The following is a 16,181-nucleotide window of genomic DNA, read 5'->3' on the forward strand; positions in this document are numbered from 1 at the left end:
TATGCATTGTCCAGATTTTACTAATCTACCTGCTATAGTTTAATAAACTCCCCTCTGGAAGGGTTGTCAGAACAGATACGGCGGACACAACTCGAGTCTCCTTCTTTTTATGTTTATTTCACACATCAAACACACACTTGCCTACCAACACTCGGTGCTTAGAAGTTATTTGACTCTTAATTTAGGTTGTAAACCTGCCATATAAGCAGAAAACACAACTCAAAATTAGCCGACAACAAGTTTACATTAATTCTTGTTTGAAACATCAGCACTGACAATATACAATTACTCACTGACAAGGCGTACCAGTCCTGACGCTTGACCATGTGAAAATGAACTAAAAGGATTAACTGCACTTTTTGTTAAGCCCTGCCCACTCCACACACACAGTTGGGAGATCAGGATACGCTAATCAAATAAAGTCATGTTATGCTCTCATGAAACCCCTATCACTTAAACAGAACAATAGTTGAAACTACTGTAAAGTTATACATGCATGATGTTCATGCACCTTATAAGGCGTTTTTCCACCACAGGAACTTTACCCCGGAACTAGGGACTTTACCCATGAACTACGTGCGTTTGGACCAGAGGAACCAGGGTCTAAATAAGGGGAGATAATTTCCCCCCTGAAAAGCACTTGCTCAGGTGGTAGTACTGTTCAAAGGTCCTGGGACTTTCGGTTCAACGTAACGGTGTTTGTGGAGTTTACACAGTTGTTGAAACACAGAGGGAGTTCCTGGGAATGCTTCCGAGTTTAGTTTTTTACCCGGGACTTCAGCCCACGGTCAAATGCAGACAACAATGGGGGCACGGGAAACTTTTAGTTCCAGGGAAAGTAGTTCTGGGGGCTAAAAGACCCTGGGACTCTTGGTCCAAATGCAACTTTGGATAGACTTGGACTCACTTTCACCCATTCACACCACAATAATACACTGATGGAGGAGGATGTTGTAGAGAACCATCAGTGTTAACTTATCCACATTCACACAATGCTTGCTATGCCACTGGGAGCAATTTGGGGTTCAGTGTCTCACCCAAGGACACGTCGACGTGTGACTGCGGGAGCCGAGATTGAACCCCCAAACCTTCCAATTGGTGACTGGCTTTATAACAAAGCCACAGCTGAACAGGCCTCCCATGGTCCAAAGCAATTTACGCCTCTGTGTGCAGTAACTGTTGTTTAGATATTTTCATGCAGAGGAAAAGATGTTCAGAGTAGGCTCAGTTTTTGACACCACATAAAATGGGCTCTTAGTCTGCAGCGAGACATTTTAAAAATCTACAACTGTGCGACCACTTGGAGAGATGTGTGTAAAGATGTTGTGGAGGCACATCATCAGAAATAAGCAAACCACAGGAGGTAAACATAACTACTGTAACTTGTTAGGACTAAAACTGAGCCGTACAACTTCTTGGAAATCTTTCTGATGATGTATTCTGTTTAGGGACGAGTTAACGTCACTTGATCTTCTATTCTATATCAGGCGATCTGTTACATCACTCTCTGCAGGCTGATGACTTACTGTCTGTCTCGCAGGCTGCTGTGCCATCATTGGGACAGAAGCGCGTCTCCACCTTCTTGCGTCCGATCTGCAGCTCGTGGGGATCAGACAGGTGGGCTCGGCACATGTAGCGCATCCTCTGCTCCTGACGAGCTCCGCCCTGGGTCACATTGACCGGCATCCAGGGGGTCCAGGGTGTGTTCCTCTTCACCTCGGGACACGCCTCCAGGTTACAGGCCTTATACTCCTAGATGAGAGGATAGCAGCAGTCAGTCTGGTTAAAAACAGAGTTTGTAGAAGCTGCAGGGACTCACACAACATGCTTATGTTCAGCCAATTAGCTTCTCTTCAGACGAGGCCAAGGGAGAGTTGAAATATGAGGAGTTCATCCTCTGCTGTTTGGTTTCATAGACTTTGATATTTCTTGAGTATGAATGATAATGTTGGGCTGATTGAGCGGTATGGGACATCCAGGGTTTAAGATCAATATAATTCATCCTTGAGTAAACCTGATCAAAACAAATTAGAAGGACATCTGAGGTTTCAGGTGTTTGATGAGGGGATATTTATAGATCACTCTCCAAAAAGATCAATCTTATACAAACTCTCCACTCCTTGTTGCTTTTCAGGTTTTATAACAAGCATAAATGTATTCTATCGTATGAATGTAGTGACTGAAATGTTTATATTGAAATGAAAATGTTGCATTCTTCTGTGTTAAAACTAAAAGTGGTTGTCCCCAGAGTCCGTCTATCATCACTCACTGACAAAATCAGCCTCCATAAAAAAGGAAATGTGACATTTTGTTTTGACGGCCCTGACATTTTACAGACATTTTCTGTTGACACGCTGTCAGTGTTCTAACAGCAGCTGCGCCGCTCAAGGTCAGGGAGGAAAATCGAAAACATTATATTTATCCCCGCTGTTGTCATCACCTTCTCACCTCGAAAATGAATTTGCCCTCACTTCATCAAAGTTCATCACCGTTCAGCATCGGACACACACAGAGGACCAACATGTGCAGGTTGAGATTTTCTACATTAACTACAAGAAGCAGCATGTCTCTTTATCTGTGTGTGTAATGGTCTATAATAATAATAATTATAATAATTATAATACTTAATAGAGTTAATAGAGAGTTAATAATACTACATAGCACTTTTCAATACGAGTAAAGTGCTTCACAGTGGGCAATAAAAACAAGAAGAAATGTAAAGCAAAATGAAGCAATAATAACATACAGACATTTAAAATCAGCACTAAAATCAAATGAAGTCACACAATAAAAGCTTTCCTGTAAAAATGTGTCTTAAAGCTAGGGTTGGTAGTCTCGGAAAACCAGCATGAATTTGAATGTAGCTTTTCCTCATGTCTCCGTCTAACCCCTCCCCTCCTCCCTCAGAGCTCCTCCAAAACAACGCCCCCCCGCTCACATGCACGAGCGCCACTGATTCTCGACCATATGATGGTGACTGATTCAAAACCGGTCCTCACCAAAACATTATCATAGTGAAAGTTAAAAACACAAACAAACATGGCTGCTGTTAGTACTCACAACTATCATGCTAGCATTATCCAGTTGTACCGGTGACACGATATCAGGAGAAAAGTTATAACACATATATAATACTGTAACAGCTCTACTGTTTGTTAAACGTGTTCAGTGTAGATGTTCTTAATTCCTACAGTGTTGACGGTCAGTGAAGGCATCAGGAGAGGTGTAGAGTGTGTGAGAGGGAGAGAGGAGAGACAAGAGGAGAAGTTTTTCATTCATTCAAACATTGATTGTTGTTTTGTTGGTTGTCGTGATCACGGCCGACAGTGACCGGTTATTAAAACTCAACGTGTTCACGAATCGGCTCGTCATCCCTACAGCGTCCGGACGGACGCTACAATAAATATATATTTTCTGTAGGACTTACTGAACGTCATTAATTATTCTGCTTGTTGGTGAGAGCTTTTTAGACTCTGATCCGGACTACAGTCCTGAGCAAAGCACCTCATCAGGTCAGAGGGGACAGGCCCGAGGACGAGCGAGAGGGGCAGTAAATAGAGTCAGGGGAAGTAGAGGCAGGAGACGGGGACTCGGAGGAGTGCACGCCGGGGAAATGAACACGCAGGAGGAGGGCAGAACGGCTGGACGGGATTTGATTGGTTTAAAATTTGGGGAGCCAAAAAACGGTGATTGGTTGGTGTTTTCCCAGGTTTACTCCGGCTGTAGATAGCAGTTTTTTTTCACTCTTTTTTAGGAACACATCATGTAATGATTGCCATCAGGACATAAAGATCATTTTAACCAGTATGACAAAAAGTGTATCTAAATCTGATTACCAACCCCAGCTTTAAGTAATGACATAAAACACAGGACTGACTCTGCAAGTCTGATCTGTATTGGTGTGTTTTCCTACCAGTGCACATCCTGGACAGCTGTTCCCGTTCTCACAGGTTCGGACCCTGGAGTGGACGCCTCCTCCGCACTCAGTGCTGCACTTGGTCCAGGAGCCCCACGGGGACCAGAAGATCGGCTGAGGACAGGGCACCCCTTCATTGCAGAACCTGAGGTGAAGAAATTCAAAAGGATGGAAACAAGAGTTCAGACTGGAGCTAAATCCCTATTCTCTTTTGTGTCTCCTACCCCTTGTTTTCCAGTTCCCCTTAACCCCTCAGGACAGAGTTAAAGGGGAAGTGGTGAAATCTTCAACAAAACCCAGACATGAAGGTATTTATGTAAACAGGTGACACAGGCTTGCTAGTTAGTTAAAGTGATTTTTTTAATGCATGTTCTAAAGAAAAGAACTATAATACATTGACTAAGATATACAATGGTTATCATCATTTCTTAAATCTTTGTACTAAGCATTATTAAACCAACTTCAGACAGTTCAAAATGCAGCAGCACGGCTTTTAACTGGAACTAAAAGATTTTCCCACGTCACCCCAATTTTGGCATCCCTACACTGGCTGCCTGTTGCTTTTAGGATCGATTTTAAGATACTTTTAATCATGTTTAAAGCACAACATGGACTCGCCCCTGGATACATCTCTGAGCTCTTATCCCCCCCATAAACCAGGACGCAGTCTGAGATCCTCTGGCAGTGCTCTGCTTGCTGTTCCACGGTTTGACTAAAAACTAAAGGGGACAGGGCCTTTGCCATCAAAGCCCCCTGACTGTGGAACGGCCTGCTAGAGGAAATCAGACTCATTTTATTTCCCTACTCAAGACACACTTTTATCCTAAAGCTTTTATTTTGTGAATCTATTTTAATCTTTAAAGTTTTATCTCTCTGCTTTTATGGTCTGTTTGCTTTTATTGCTTCTCTGCTTTTATTGTGTTTTTATTATTTTTGTGAAGCCTTTTGTTACTTGTATTGAAAAGTGCTATACAAACAAAGGTATAATCATTATTATTATTTCTTTCGTCGCTTGAGTAGTGATCTTGCTGATGATTTCCAAGGCATTCTGGTACCTCAGTTTTGAAGTGCAATTTAGCCACTTCACCCTACTCCTCTATCCCAGCAAAAATCAGGACACCCTTGACGTGAATGTGCAAAATGAAGGGGTAAGGGCCGGAGCAAGGGGTGACTCTGGATTGAGCCCAAAGTTTGACTGGAGTCAGATGGAATTCAATAAAGGGATCGAGACCTAACTTTGACGGGACCTTGAAGCTTCATATTAAATTCTGACTTGGTGAAAAGCCATGAAGCAATACTTCAAACAAAGGCAGAACACATCTCAGGGTACAGTCAGACTTTGTTTACAGGCTGTCTCTGACAAAAAGTCTCTCAACCTAACTTTCTTTCCTACTTTGCCTAACGGTCTTGTTGTTAGACTCACTTTGACTCGCCCCCAAAGACCTCAAACCGCTCTGGTATCAGCAGAGAAAGGTGAAACATCTACTGCATCACATCACAGCTCTGATAAGTCTTAATCAGACTTTCACAGTTAAATTTTCCAACATTTTTGCATAGTTCTTTCTTTTTAACACTAATGGTCTCAGTGGGAGATGACATTTTAAGCCTGAGTTCATCATTTGATTGGAATGACACATTTGATCATCTCGGTCTTCTGAGCATCAAAGTTTGAGATTTATCAAAGTTCCTCTATTAACACATGAGCTTATCTTACCTCTCGTCCCTGCTGGGTCCCACACACACACGACCTCCGTGCCTGGGGGAAGGGTTGTTGCAGGAACGCTGGCGCAGCTCGAAGCCCGTGCCGCAGGTTGTGCTGCACTGTCCCCATGACGACCAGGGCGTCCAGCCTCCATTTCTATGGTAACAGACGAATGAGAAAAAAAAAAGCAGCCTGTTTCACAATGGTCCAAAACCGGTGTTATTATCCATCAGAGCTTTTAGGATTGTTCTGTCCCATGAAGGTTTTCTAATGGGAAAGCACAATTTATCTTTGTCTGATCATTAGTCGGATTCTGGAAACAGAAATGTAAACACACACACACATCGCACGCACGCACACACACACACGTGCACACACACACCCCTCTGACAAGGAAACATGCATTCAATTTGCTTAAGTGCTTTGTTCCTGGGTAGCACTTTTCATGATTTAATTGCCACTTTCTGCAAAAGCACAATTCAATTTCCACACCAAGGATTAAATCTGGCACTGCTATCCAGCGGGATGAAGGTGTCTGAGCTTCCTTTGTGTCTGCTCTGTTCTCCCTTGCACTCTGATTGGCCAATTCCCCCGCAGACAGAGGCGGTGAGAGGTGTCATAAGGAGGACCAGAATGTCACCTACATTTTCTAATAAGATTCCTCACGTCCGTGATCTTTCTCATGTTCTGTCGGCGTGTAAATTGTGCCCCGAGGTGGAAGCTTCAAAGTCTGTCAGAGCAGAGCGGCTACGATAGCAGAGCTTAAGAACAGATGTTTTGATCCTGGAACCAGAGTCATTTGTAAAATGGAAAGCCAAATATGGTCATTCAAAGCTTGATAATAATGTTAACCTGTCAATGTCCAGTGTACTGGGTTACAATACATTAAAGGCCCCCCAAACTTCACTTGTACGATGTTTTTGTGCATTATATACTCTGAATTTGATCAATTATTAATTAACTCAAGCTCCACTAGTTTTGCAGGCAGGGCATGCTCTTATGTGTAGAGCACCATTAGAGAGAAAATACAGAGAAATATGATACAAAGAGCAAAGAAATGCACAATTAAAGCGACAGTTTGAAAGAGCCCAATAAATCTAACTTAATTAAATTAAATGACTTAAAAAGAACAGACGAGGAATATAGTTTAAGTACAGTAACAGTGTTCTAGTACAATTTAAAAAAGGGAAATAAATCTTTATAGTTATTTAAAGTGGATTCACTTGGCTTTGGTTTTGACCTGAAGTACTTCTGTGACCAGTGGCTTCCAAACTTTTCAGCCCACGACCCCCATAACAAAGGTGCCAAAGACTTGCGACCCCCACTGTCCCTCAAAGTGATTTAATGTGGTTTCATTTAGCTGGTTTGCAGAAAATGACCCTACCTGTATGAGCATGTGGCTGTGTTTCCTGTGCTGTTATGAATTAACCTGCTGCTACTGATGCTTTTGATAATTAACTGTTCACTAACCCTAAACTTAGGAATCATCTGGCAAACAGAAAGGCAGAAAACTCATTACATTTTATATTTTCAAGGTTTTATTTCAAGTTTAGCTACTATTTTTGTCCATATTTTTTGCTATAATGGCTAAAATGTACTATTTTTGGATAACTTAAGAAAAAGAAAAGAAAAGGAAGACATCTCACGACCCATCATTTGTATCTCGCGACCCCCCAGGGGGTCCCGACCCACACTTTAGGAACCCCTACTTTAGAATGACTAGTCCCTTGAAATCTGAGGTACCTTTGGGGTTTAGACTCTTTAAATGTATCAGATATTCAGTTTGCCAAGATGCTGCTGAGAAATGTTTAAACTAGCACAAGCACTTCTTCAAAGTAAATATCATGGAGCAAAAAATTAAGAACAGGATGTGATGTGCTCTGCTGGAGATCAAGGAGCAAATCAGTTCCTCTAAATTTTGTTTAAGTTAAATGTTTGGGAAGGGTTTGGGGAAGACATGCAGCAGAGGGTCCTGGCTGGGAGTCGAACCAGTGGAGGATTATAGCATCTGTATATGAGGCAGGCGCTTAAACCGCTAGGACAACCCCAACAATGAGATTTCTAACACTGACATAACTCCTTACAGCTGTGCCATCAAGCTGGGGATTCTATGGTGTCTCTTTTCCTCATTAGCATATAGAGCAACACACATGTCTTTTTTATCCTCTAGACTGAACGCATTTTTCAAACTGTAGCCATTACAGTGTATTCCACTGTCACATTCATTATGCTTATCTGTCAGTTATTATGAAAATCCATTCATCTCTTTCTTCTCCTACCTGGAGCAGTTGGACACCTCAATGGTGGGGCCCTGACAGTTTTTGCCCCCACATCGAGGAGCCGGGCTGTCACAAGACCTGGAGCGGCACAAACAGGAGCTCACACCGTCCACACCGTCATCGTTGTTGCAAGGCTGCCACGGCGCCCAGGGTCCGAAGCCGCCATCGGTGGTTTGATTCCGAAGCTGGAGGAGAAACATTAGTTATGCCGAGGTGAGGACAGGTCAGCAAAAATCAGCCTTGGTAATTAAACCATTGCAGAGGTGTCAGAACTTCTCTGACTTGTGATGCATGATGGGAATCTTCTTTTGCAGAAAGACAGTTTAAAGAGGATTTCAGGAGCATCTATTTGTGCCATTAAACCCTATTGATAACAATGCAATCAGCCCATTTCGCCCTCTTTCCCTCCTGTTTTACACCTTTATATTCCCCTGTCTTGTATAACAAACACTCAGAAGTCATGTGTCATGGATGACACCCACCACTGTGACAGATGAATGATTAAATCAGCAGGATATCAAAGTCATGCAGCCCCATGAGAACGGATATTATCACAGCGGTGTTAACTCTTACCGGGCACACAGTGATGTTCTGCTTCCACTGGCTCATGTTGGAGCTGTCCTCCAGAGTGGTGCATCTGCGCTGCCTGAAGTCCCAGCCACAGTAGGGGTCTCTCGCCTCCAAGCACAGCCTGCAGAGGACAGAGGAGAGGAGTACTGTCAGCAAAATGAACAGTTTAGCTGCTAGATAAAGATAGCACACTTTTATACAACAGAAGCAATCAGACCAAAAATGTGTTTCACATCTTTGTTTTTGGACAGATTAAATTTAGCAAAATAAAGATAACATAAACCCAGATTTTGACACTGTCCTATCCCTGATACAAGACCATGCATTCAAACTCAGAGCATGATTCCCTAAGCAAGGCAAGGCAGCTTTATTTGTATAGCGCATTTCATACACGAGGGCAACTCAATGTGCTTTACATTAAAAGATTAAAAGCATTGGAAACATTCAGACAGGCATAAAATAACACAATTAAAATGACAAATATGATAAAACAGAAAAGAAAAGGAAAATTAGAAATATATTAAAAATTACATTAAAATTTTAATTTAAAGTGGGTTAAAATAATCTAAGATAGGAAGGCAGTGGCAAATAAAAAAGTATTTGATTTCAAAGAGGTGAGAGTTGGAGCAGACCTGCAGCTTTCAGGGAGTGTGTTCCAGATATGTGGTGCATAATGACTAAACGCTGCTTCACCATGTTTCCTTCTGACTCTAGGGACTGAAAGCAGACCAGTACCTGATGACCTCAGAGGTCGAGGTGGTTCATAAAGTAGTAGCAGATCAGCAATGAATTTTGGGCCTAAACCATTCAGTGCTTTATAAACCATCAGCAGGATTTTAAAGTCTATTCTCTGACAGACAGGAAGCCAGTGTAGAGATCTAAGAACTGGAGTGATGTGGTCTACTTTGTTGGTCCTTGTTAGGACTCGAGCAGCAGCATTCTGTATGAGCTGCAGCCGTCTGATGGACTTTTTAGGGAGTCCTGTAAAGACCCCGTTATAGTAGTCTAGTCTGCTAAAGAAAAATGCATGGAGGATTTTTTCTGCATCCTGCTGAGACATAAGTCCTTTAATCCTTGATATATTCTTAAGGTGATAGTAGGCGGACTTTGTAATTGTCTTAATGTGGCTGCTGAAATTAAGGTCTGAGTCTAAGATTATTGCAGATTGGAGCTGAGCAGTAACCTTTAACCTTTCTTCCTTTGCTCCAAAAACAATCATTTCAGTTTTTTCTTTGTTTAGCTGAAGAAAGTTCTGTCTCGTCCAGTCATTGATTTGTTCAATGCATTTGCTCAGTGTTTGTATGGGACTATACGGGAATTTTGTACATGACTTGTCTTATACAGACTGTAACGCCTCCATTTCTTCCACCATGGTGGTTTTGATGGATGAATGAGAGTTGTAAACACTTAGTTTTACATGAACATTGGTATCCATCTTTGGAAAAGCTGTCGTCAATCAGGCACAAACATTTTTGAAGGACTCTTCTCAAGTCTTTATTAAGAATATGAATTATTGCCCTCTGGCAGACGATACAGAGTGAGCAGATATAAATGTAATCGGTTCAAGCTCTCCTTCCTCCATACTTCCATCACTCTACTCAACAAACACTCTGCACTAACAGAATGCTCTTGTAGGAGTATGAGGGTTGACTTACTCTTGCACTCATTTTAATATGACGTTGCTTTTACTGCCACATTGGTATTTTATTGTATTATTGGTATTTTGTTGTGTCATTGTATGCCACAGTGACATGTTTTTTTTATTTCTGACAGTGGGCATGTTATTGTAATACTGGTATGATGAATGTATTGATTGTGAGCAGCACTGCACTTACAGTGGGTACGGAAAGTATTCAGACCCCTTCACTTTTTCTACATTTTGTTACGTTACAGCCTTATTCTGATTCTGATTCTTATGACTGATCTGTGGAGTGCTGCAGAGATGGTTGTCCTTCTGGAAGGTTCTCCCATCTCCAGATACAAAACTCTAATCATGACTTACAAAGCAGTAACCAAAACTGCTCCAGTTTACCTGGAACCCCTCATCCAGGTCTACTGCCCTTCTCGCCCGCTACGCTCAGCCTCTGAAAAGCGCCTAGTGCTTCCAGCACACAAGGCCTCAAAATCACTAGCTGGACTCTTCTCTTCTGTTGCCCCTAAACGGTGGAATGAATTGGCCAACTCCATTCGATCTGCAGAGTCCCTCTCTACTTTCAAAAGACAGCTAAAGACCCAGCTCTTTAGGAAGCACTATGCACTTAGCTAGACTGTTCTCCACTGTTGTCCCCAGTGGCAGATCATGTCTTCCAGCTACAGTTGACTCACACTGTCCTGCTCTACTCTGGGAATCTGTGTTCAGCTCTTGAGGGACCCAGCACTTGGTACTTTGGTCATTATTGTGGTGATGTTAATTGTTGATGATGATAATGGAAGGTCTTAAATTGGTTGGTTGCTTCATTGTAGATGTTCCTTATTTCGGAAAAAAAAATAAAAAAAATTCCTTACTTATTTTTGTGCATTGCCTTTACACTGCTTGGCAGTACCTGCACCCAAATTGACTTGAAGCACTTTGTTACTCTTACTGATCTTGTTTCCTCTTGTCTAGATCTTTACTTGTGTTGTTCTTGTTCTCGTATGTACGTCGCTTTGGATAAAAGCATCTGCTAAATGACATTGTAACATTGTAACATTGTAACATCTCCACAGAGGAACGCTGAAGCTCTGTCAGAGTGACCGTTGGGTTCTTGATCACCTCCCTACCCGCCCTTCTCCCCCCGTCACTTATTTTGGCCAGGCGGCCAGCTCTAGGGAGAGTCCTGGTGATTTCAACTTCATACATCGTATGATGGACACCACTGTGCTCTTTGGGACCTTCAATGCAGCAGAAATTTTGTCTGTGCTGTTCCCCAGATCTGTACCTCGATACAATCCTGTCTCAGAGGTCTACAGACAACTCCTTTGACTTCATGGCTTTGTGCTCTGACATGTACTGTACTGTCAACTGTAGGATCTTATAAAGACAGGTGTGTGCCTTTCCAAATCAAGTCCAATCAATTGAATTTACCACAGGTGGACTCCAATCAAGTTGTAGAAACATTCCAAGGACGGTCAGAGGAAACAGGATGCATCTGAGCTCTATTTTGAGTTTCAAAGCAAAGGGTCTGAATACTTATGCACATGCGATATTTGAGTGTTTTATTTTTAATTCATTTGCAAAAATTTCTACAAAACATTTGTCACTTTGTCATTATGGGGTATTGTGTGGAGATTGATGAGGGAAAAAATAAATTTAATCCATTTTGGAATAAGGCTGTAACATAACAAAATGTAGAAAAAGTGAAGGGGTCTGAATACTTTCTGTATCCACTGTATGTCCATGACAAATTTCCCCCCGGGGACAATAAAGTTATCTTATCTTATCTTTAAAATGCCACATCTGATGATTTTGAAGAGCAGAGTAGCAGACATTACCCATGGATGAATTCATAGATCAGTTTATTTGAATTTGTAAGGAGCTGCTGCACTTGTTGCATCAAATAACTCACTCAAGATTCTAAATATTTCTTTCAATTCTTTCTTTTTAATGCCAAAACCAATTTCAGCTATAAGTTCCAGTCTGTTCTGTGCACCTCCATCACTGTCTGGTTTGGCTCTGCAACCAAACTAGACAAACACAGACTGCAACGGAATATAAGGACAGCAGAAAAAATCATCGGTGTCGACCTGCCCCCCATCCAGGACTTGTACCGGTCCCGGGCCAGGAAACGGGCAGGTAGCATCACCGCTGACCCCTCACACCCTGGTCACAAATTCTTCAAACTCCTCCCCTCCGGCAGGCGCTACAGATCACTGTGCGCCAAAACAACCCGCCATAAGAACAGTTTCTTCCCCCAGGCTGTCACTCTGATGAACACTAAACCATAACAGTGTCATACCTGTCAGATAAATACTCTCTGTAAATACACATGTAGATATACAATGCAACAATTCTCAAAGCAGAATTCCATATTTCTATTTTTTGTATTATTTAACTACTATTTTATAATGTAAAACTACCTCTGCAACTCACCACTGCACTTTATCATATTATTTTAGCCTGTACATATTAGTCAAGCCTATTTGTTGTTTCTTTGTATTTATAGCTAAGGTTATTGTTATTATATTTTTATTTTATTTTTTATTGTAGTTCTTATTCTTATTCCTATTCTGCCTTGTACAAAGAGAGCACAGTTTACCTAAGTCAAATTCCTTGTGTGTTCAAGCATACTTGGCGAATAAAGCTGATTCTGATTCTGATTCTGATTCTGAAGTTTTCATGTAACAGACTTTGGTGATACCTTGATACCCGGTCATGGCAATCAAAATCCACTCCAATAAAAGAAATCTGAAGGATCTGAGGATGCAGGTCCGGTCGAGTAATGAACAACAGCACAAGCATGACTGATCCACATCCACGCCTGCCTCAGACCTGCTGTTTACACGCATTGATCGACCTTGTAAGATGACCATCATCAGACTCCAGGTGCGTCTTTCCCCAGCTTTCACACAAACAACACCATTCACGCTCCATCACCCAAACAGTGATTAAATATTTGTAAGCTCCTCCAGTAAAACAGAGGCTTAATGACGGCTAATTAAATCTAAAGCTGTTAATGACGAGGCTTAGCCGCCAGAGCTGATCTGGATGCCTCAGGAACCCGGGATAAAGGCATTGAGTGAATAACTCCTCTCACTCGCAGACTCCACTTCCTGCCTCCTATCCTCTCCTCTGTACCCCCCTTTTGTTTCTTTTTTTTTCTTCCACCATCCTCCATCGCTCTCATCCTAGCTGCATTGTAGGTCCCTTCCTCCTCTAGGCTGAAAGGAGAGATTCTTGTTGTTGTTTTGTTTTTTCTCTCCTGGCACAGACCCTCATGGTTTATTTGAAGAGGCCTGCAGTGTTTTAGCCTGAAGGGTTGAGGAATCTCCAAGTGTTGATACAGCTCTCTGTGCCAGGTCTGGGGTGCTGCGGTGAACCCAGGGTCGGCTTAGATCCAATAAAGACATTACTGCGAAGCAAGCACATCTGAGGTGACCCCACATGAGGGGAGAGGAGGGGAGAGGAGAGGAGAGACGTAGTGTTCTCTTGCGATCTGCGACACAGCTTGGCGACTTCCTTCACGAGCGTGACGCATGCACCGCTAACCTCCTTGTGCGCCAGTTTAATTAAGCAACACTATTACAGGGATGCCGAAAGCAATCTCCACAATACAGATGAAACAATAATCATAATGAGGTCGGCCACATATTCACAGTTCAGTGAACCTAATAGTTCATTTAAAAGGGTGGAGGGAGGGGCGTGGTGCCATTCTGACTCAAGGTCGACTACTTTGTTCCCCTGATGGCTTTGATGTGTGGCTTTGCACCGTCATCGTGGCTGAAGGATTCTCATTTGGCTTTTTGATTGCTTACAAACTCACCTCCAATACACACACACACACACACGATTACAGAGATCAGCTTAGCGGAACAATTAATGTGAGCATATTTCAAGGATGGAATCAATGATAATATATGAACAGGAGAGGTGGAGGAGATTTAGGGCCTAATTAGTTCTGGGTAGAGTGCCAAGAGGCATGCTGAGAGGCTTCTGACCTCAGGGAGAGACAAATAAGGTACTGGAGTCACCTGTTTGAATTCATGTGGAGAAAATGCAGATACAACAACAAAACAAAGCAGTAAAGACTGGAGAGAAATTAATTAAGAAATACAGATAAATCAAGAGTGGGTAAGGAAGCAGGAGTGAGATAAGATACGAACCACTGAAGGCACTTAAGTGTGCTCTCAAACACCTAGTTTTGCTAATGTTTATTCTCCTATGGTCCTGCCAAATATCCTCCACTATTTATATCTGGCAGCTCCAAATCTGTGCTAGAGGAATCATAAAGCCAAAAGTATGTGGATGGAGTCAATGGTGCTCAAATATTAACCAGCAGTATGTTTTTTTTACCAGCTCTACCACAGCTTAAAAAGAAAGTCTTAGTTGGGCATATCATCTGTGGCTTATTCTTTATTCAAAGTGTGAGTTAAAGACGGGCAAGAGATCTGTACTTAACTAAATATTATTGAGGAAATATCAAATATTGCTGCTAATAAAAATGTACAAGTGGAGCTCAATTTTCTGTCTCTACACAAATGTACATTAATGTCAGGACTCATTCTATAACTGTAACAGTCAGTCAAATCACACAAACTTAATAATATGACACAGTTCTAATTATTGCTGGAACTGTTCCTCAACTAACTTGATATCTGAAAAGCTTAAAGGCCAATTATTTACGTCAATGGCGTCAAGGTGTCGTTTACATCTGACAACAGCTCACTGTGTTTGGCACTAATGGTTATTTATGAGTTACTTCGTGCTTGCTTCTGCTGTTGCTGTTAATGTGAGTATGAGACGCAGAGTTCAAAGTCATGGAGGACGAGAAGGGAGAAAATATCAAGGGGCAAAAAGAACTTAAACCACAGCAGAAACGACAGAAAGTGTAGGATCACTACAAGTTGAACAATGAACACACAACGTAGTGCTCTGTGTCTTAATGTAACACTGAACTAGCCTACTACAATGGCACTTTGTTAGTGCAGCACCTCAACAGAAAACATCCAGTCTATGCAAACAGACATCAGAGTGGGCCGGTCACTACAGTAAAGAGAATAATTATTTGCATGCAGTAAGTTATATTCATCGGTGTCGCTCTCTTCTGAGATCTCACTGTCTTTCCACAATCGTAAGTGGAATGCTAAAGCCTGAGGCGGGGGGAGCACACCCCTATCTTTTTTATGTGCAGACATGAAAAGCCAAGGAAGGGAGAGCAGCAGCAAAGACCCCCTGGAGTGCAGAACAGAGCAGGCACTAGAGGCAATACATATGACACAATACTAAAAACTAACAGTTTAAAAAGGAGGGGCTGGGGTGGAGGTGGGTTGCAAAGCTGTTTTCAGAGGAAGTAAGAGTACACAAGCTGAGGCAGTTTAAATAGAACGTCAATTTTGACATTTGCCAATTGGATGCATAGAAGTTAATCGGTTGACAGCTGATATGGACTGGTGTTAAGATCAGCTGTGAGCTGAGCTTGACTTTGGGGCTTGCCTGAGCTACCGCTGTGCTCAATAAATACATTAAATGAAAAAAGAAATGCAGAGAATGCAATATACTCAAATAATCACAAGAATAATTGATAGATTACTCAATTACTAAAATGACTGATTACTGAAGCCCTAATTCTAATCATTCATGGATAAAAAATCTTTTAATGTCAAGCAGAAAGTCAAAAAGTTGGGACTACAAACTACAGCCATTAAAGTAAGTGTATAGATTAAACCTAGTAGGATTATTTAAAGAGAACTCTGCCATCCCACAATGTAATACACACAAAAACAAAAACAAAGGAGCATTCACAGCTAAGAAAATGAACGCTGTAAATAGTAACACAAAGGAAGATTCAGGAATGCAAGGCAGACAGAGCAGTTGTAATATCTTTGGCAAATCATTCAGCTGTCTGTGTGCAGAGCGATACATATTTCATCATATCTTCAAGTGCATATCAGTGAAGTACAGTGATATGTAGTATACTAACAGTGGAAGCATTACAGCTCATATTGCATAGTGTATGGCTCTGTATTCTTCTAGTTCAATAAATAGAAATGGGACAAAGCACAGGTTTGCAGCCTCAGG

General features: G+C 41.8%; 1 protein-coding gene across 6 annotated transcripts in view; it reads right to left on the reverse strand.

Annotated features, from left to right (window-relative positions):
* sema5ba (sema domain, seven thrombospondin repeats (type 1 and type 1-like), transmembrane domain (TM) and short cytoplasmic domain, (semaphorin) 5Ba) overlaps nucleotides 1-16,181 on the reverse strand; it is a 288,051-nt gene that overhangs the window by 24,554 nt on the left and 247,316 nt on the right. For all 6 annotated transcript variants that reach the window (XM_034694411.1, XM_034694409.1, XM_034694410.1 and 3 more), the window contains 5 exons: nucleotides 8,471-8,588; nucleotides 7,898-8,082; nucleotides 5,631-5,774; nucleotides 3,914-4,061; nucleotides 1,527-1,752 (listed from right to left, as the gene is read on the reverse strand). In XM_034694411.1, coding sequence (XP_034550302.1) covers nucleotides 1,527-1,752; nucleotides 3,914-4,061; nucleotides 5,631-5,774; nucleotides 7,898-8,082; nucleotides 8,471-8,588 — 821 coding nt within the window. The remainder of the gene's footprint in view (nucleotides 1-1,526; nucleotides 1,753-3,913; nucleotides 4,062-5,630; nucleotides 5,775-7,897; nucleotides 8,083-8,470; nucleotides 8,589-16,181) is intronic.

Source organism: Notolabrus celidotus, chromosome 10, assembly GCF_009762535.1.
Source record: "Notolabrus celidotus isolate fNotCel1 chromosome 10, fNotCel1.pri, whole genome shotgun sequence".
Taxonomy (NCBI): Eukaryota; Metazoa; Chordata; class Actinopteri; order Labriformes; family Labridae; genus Notolabrus; species Notolabrus celidotus.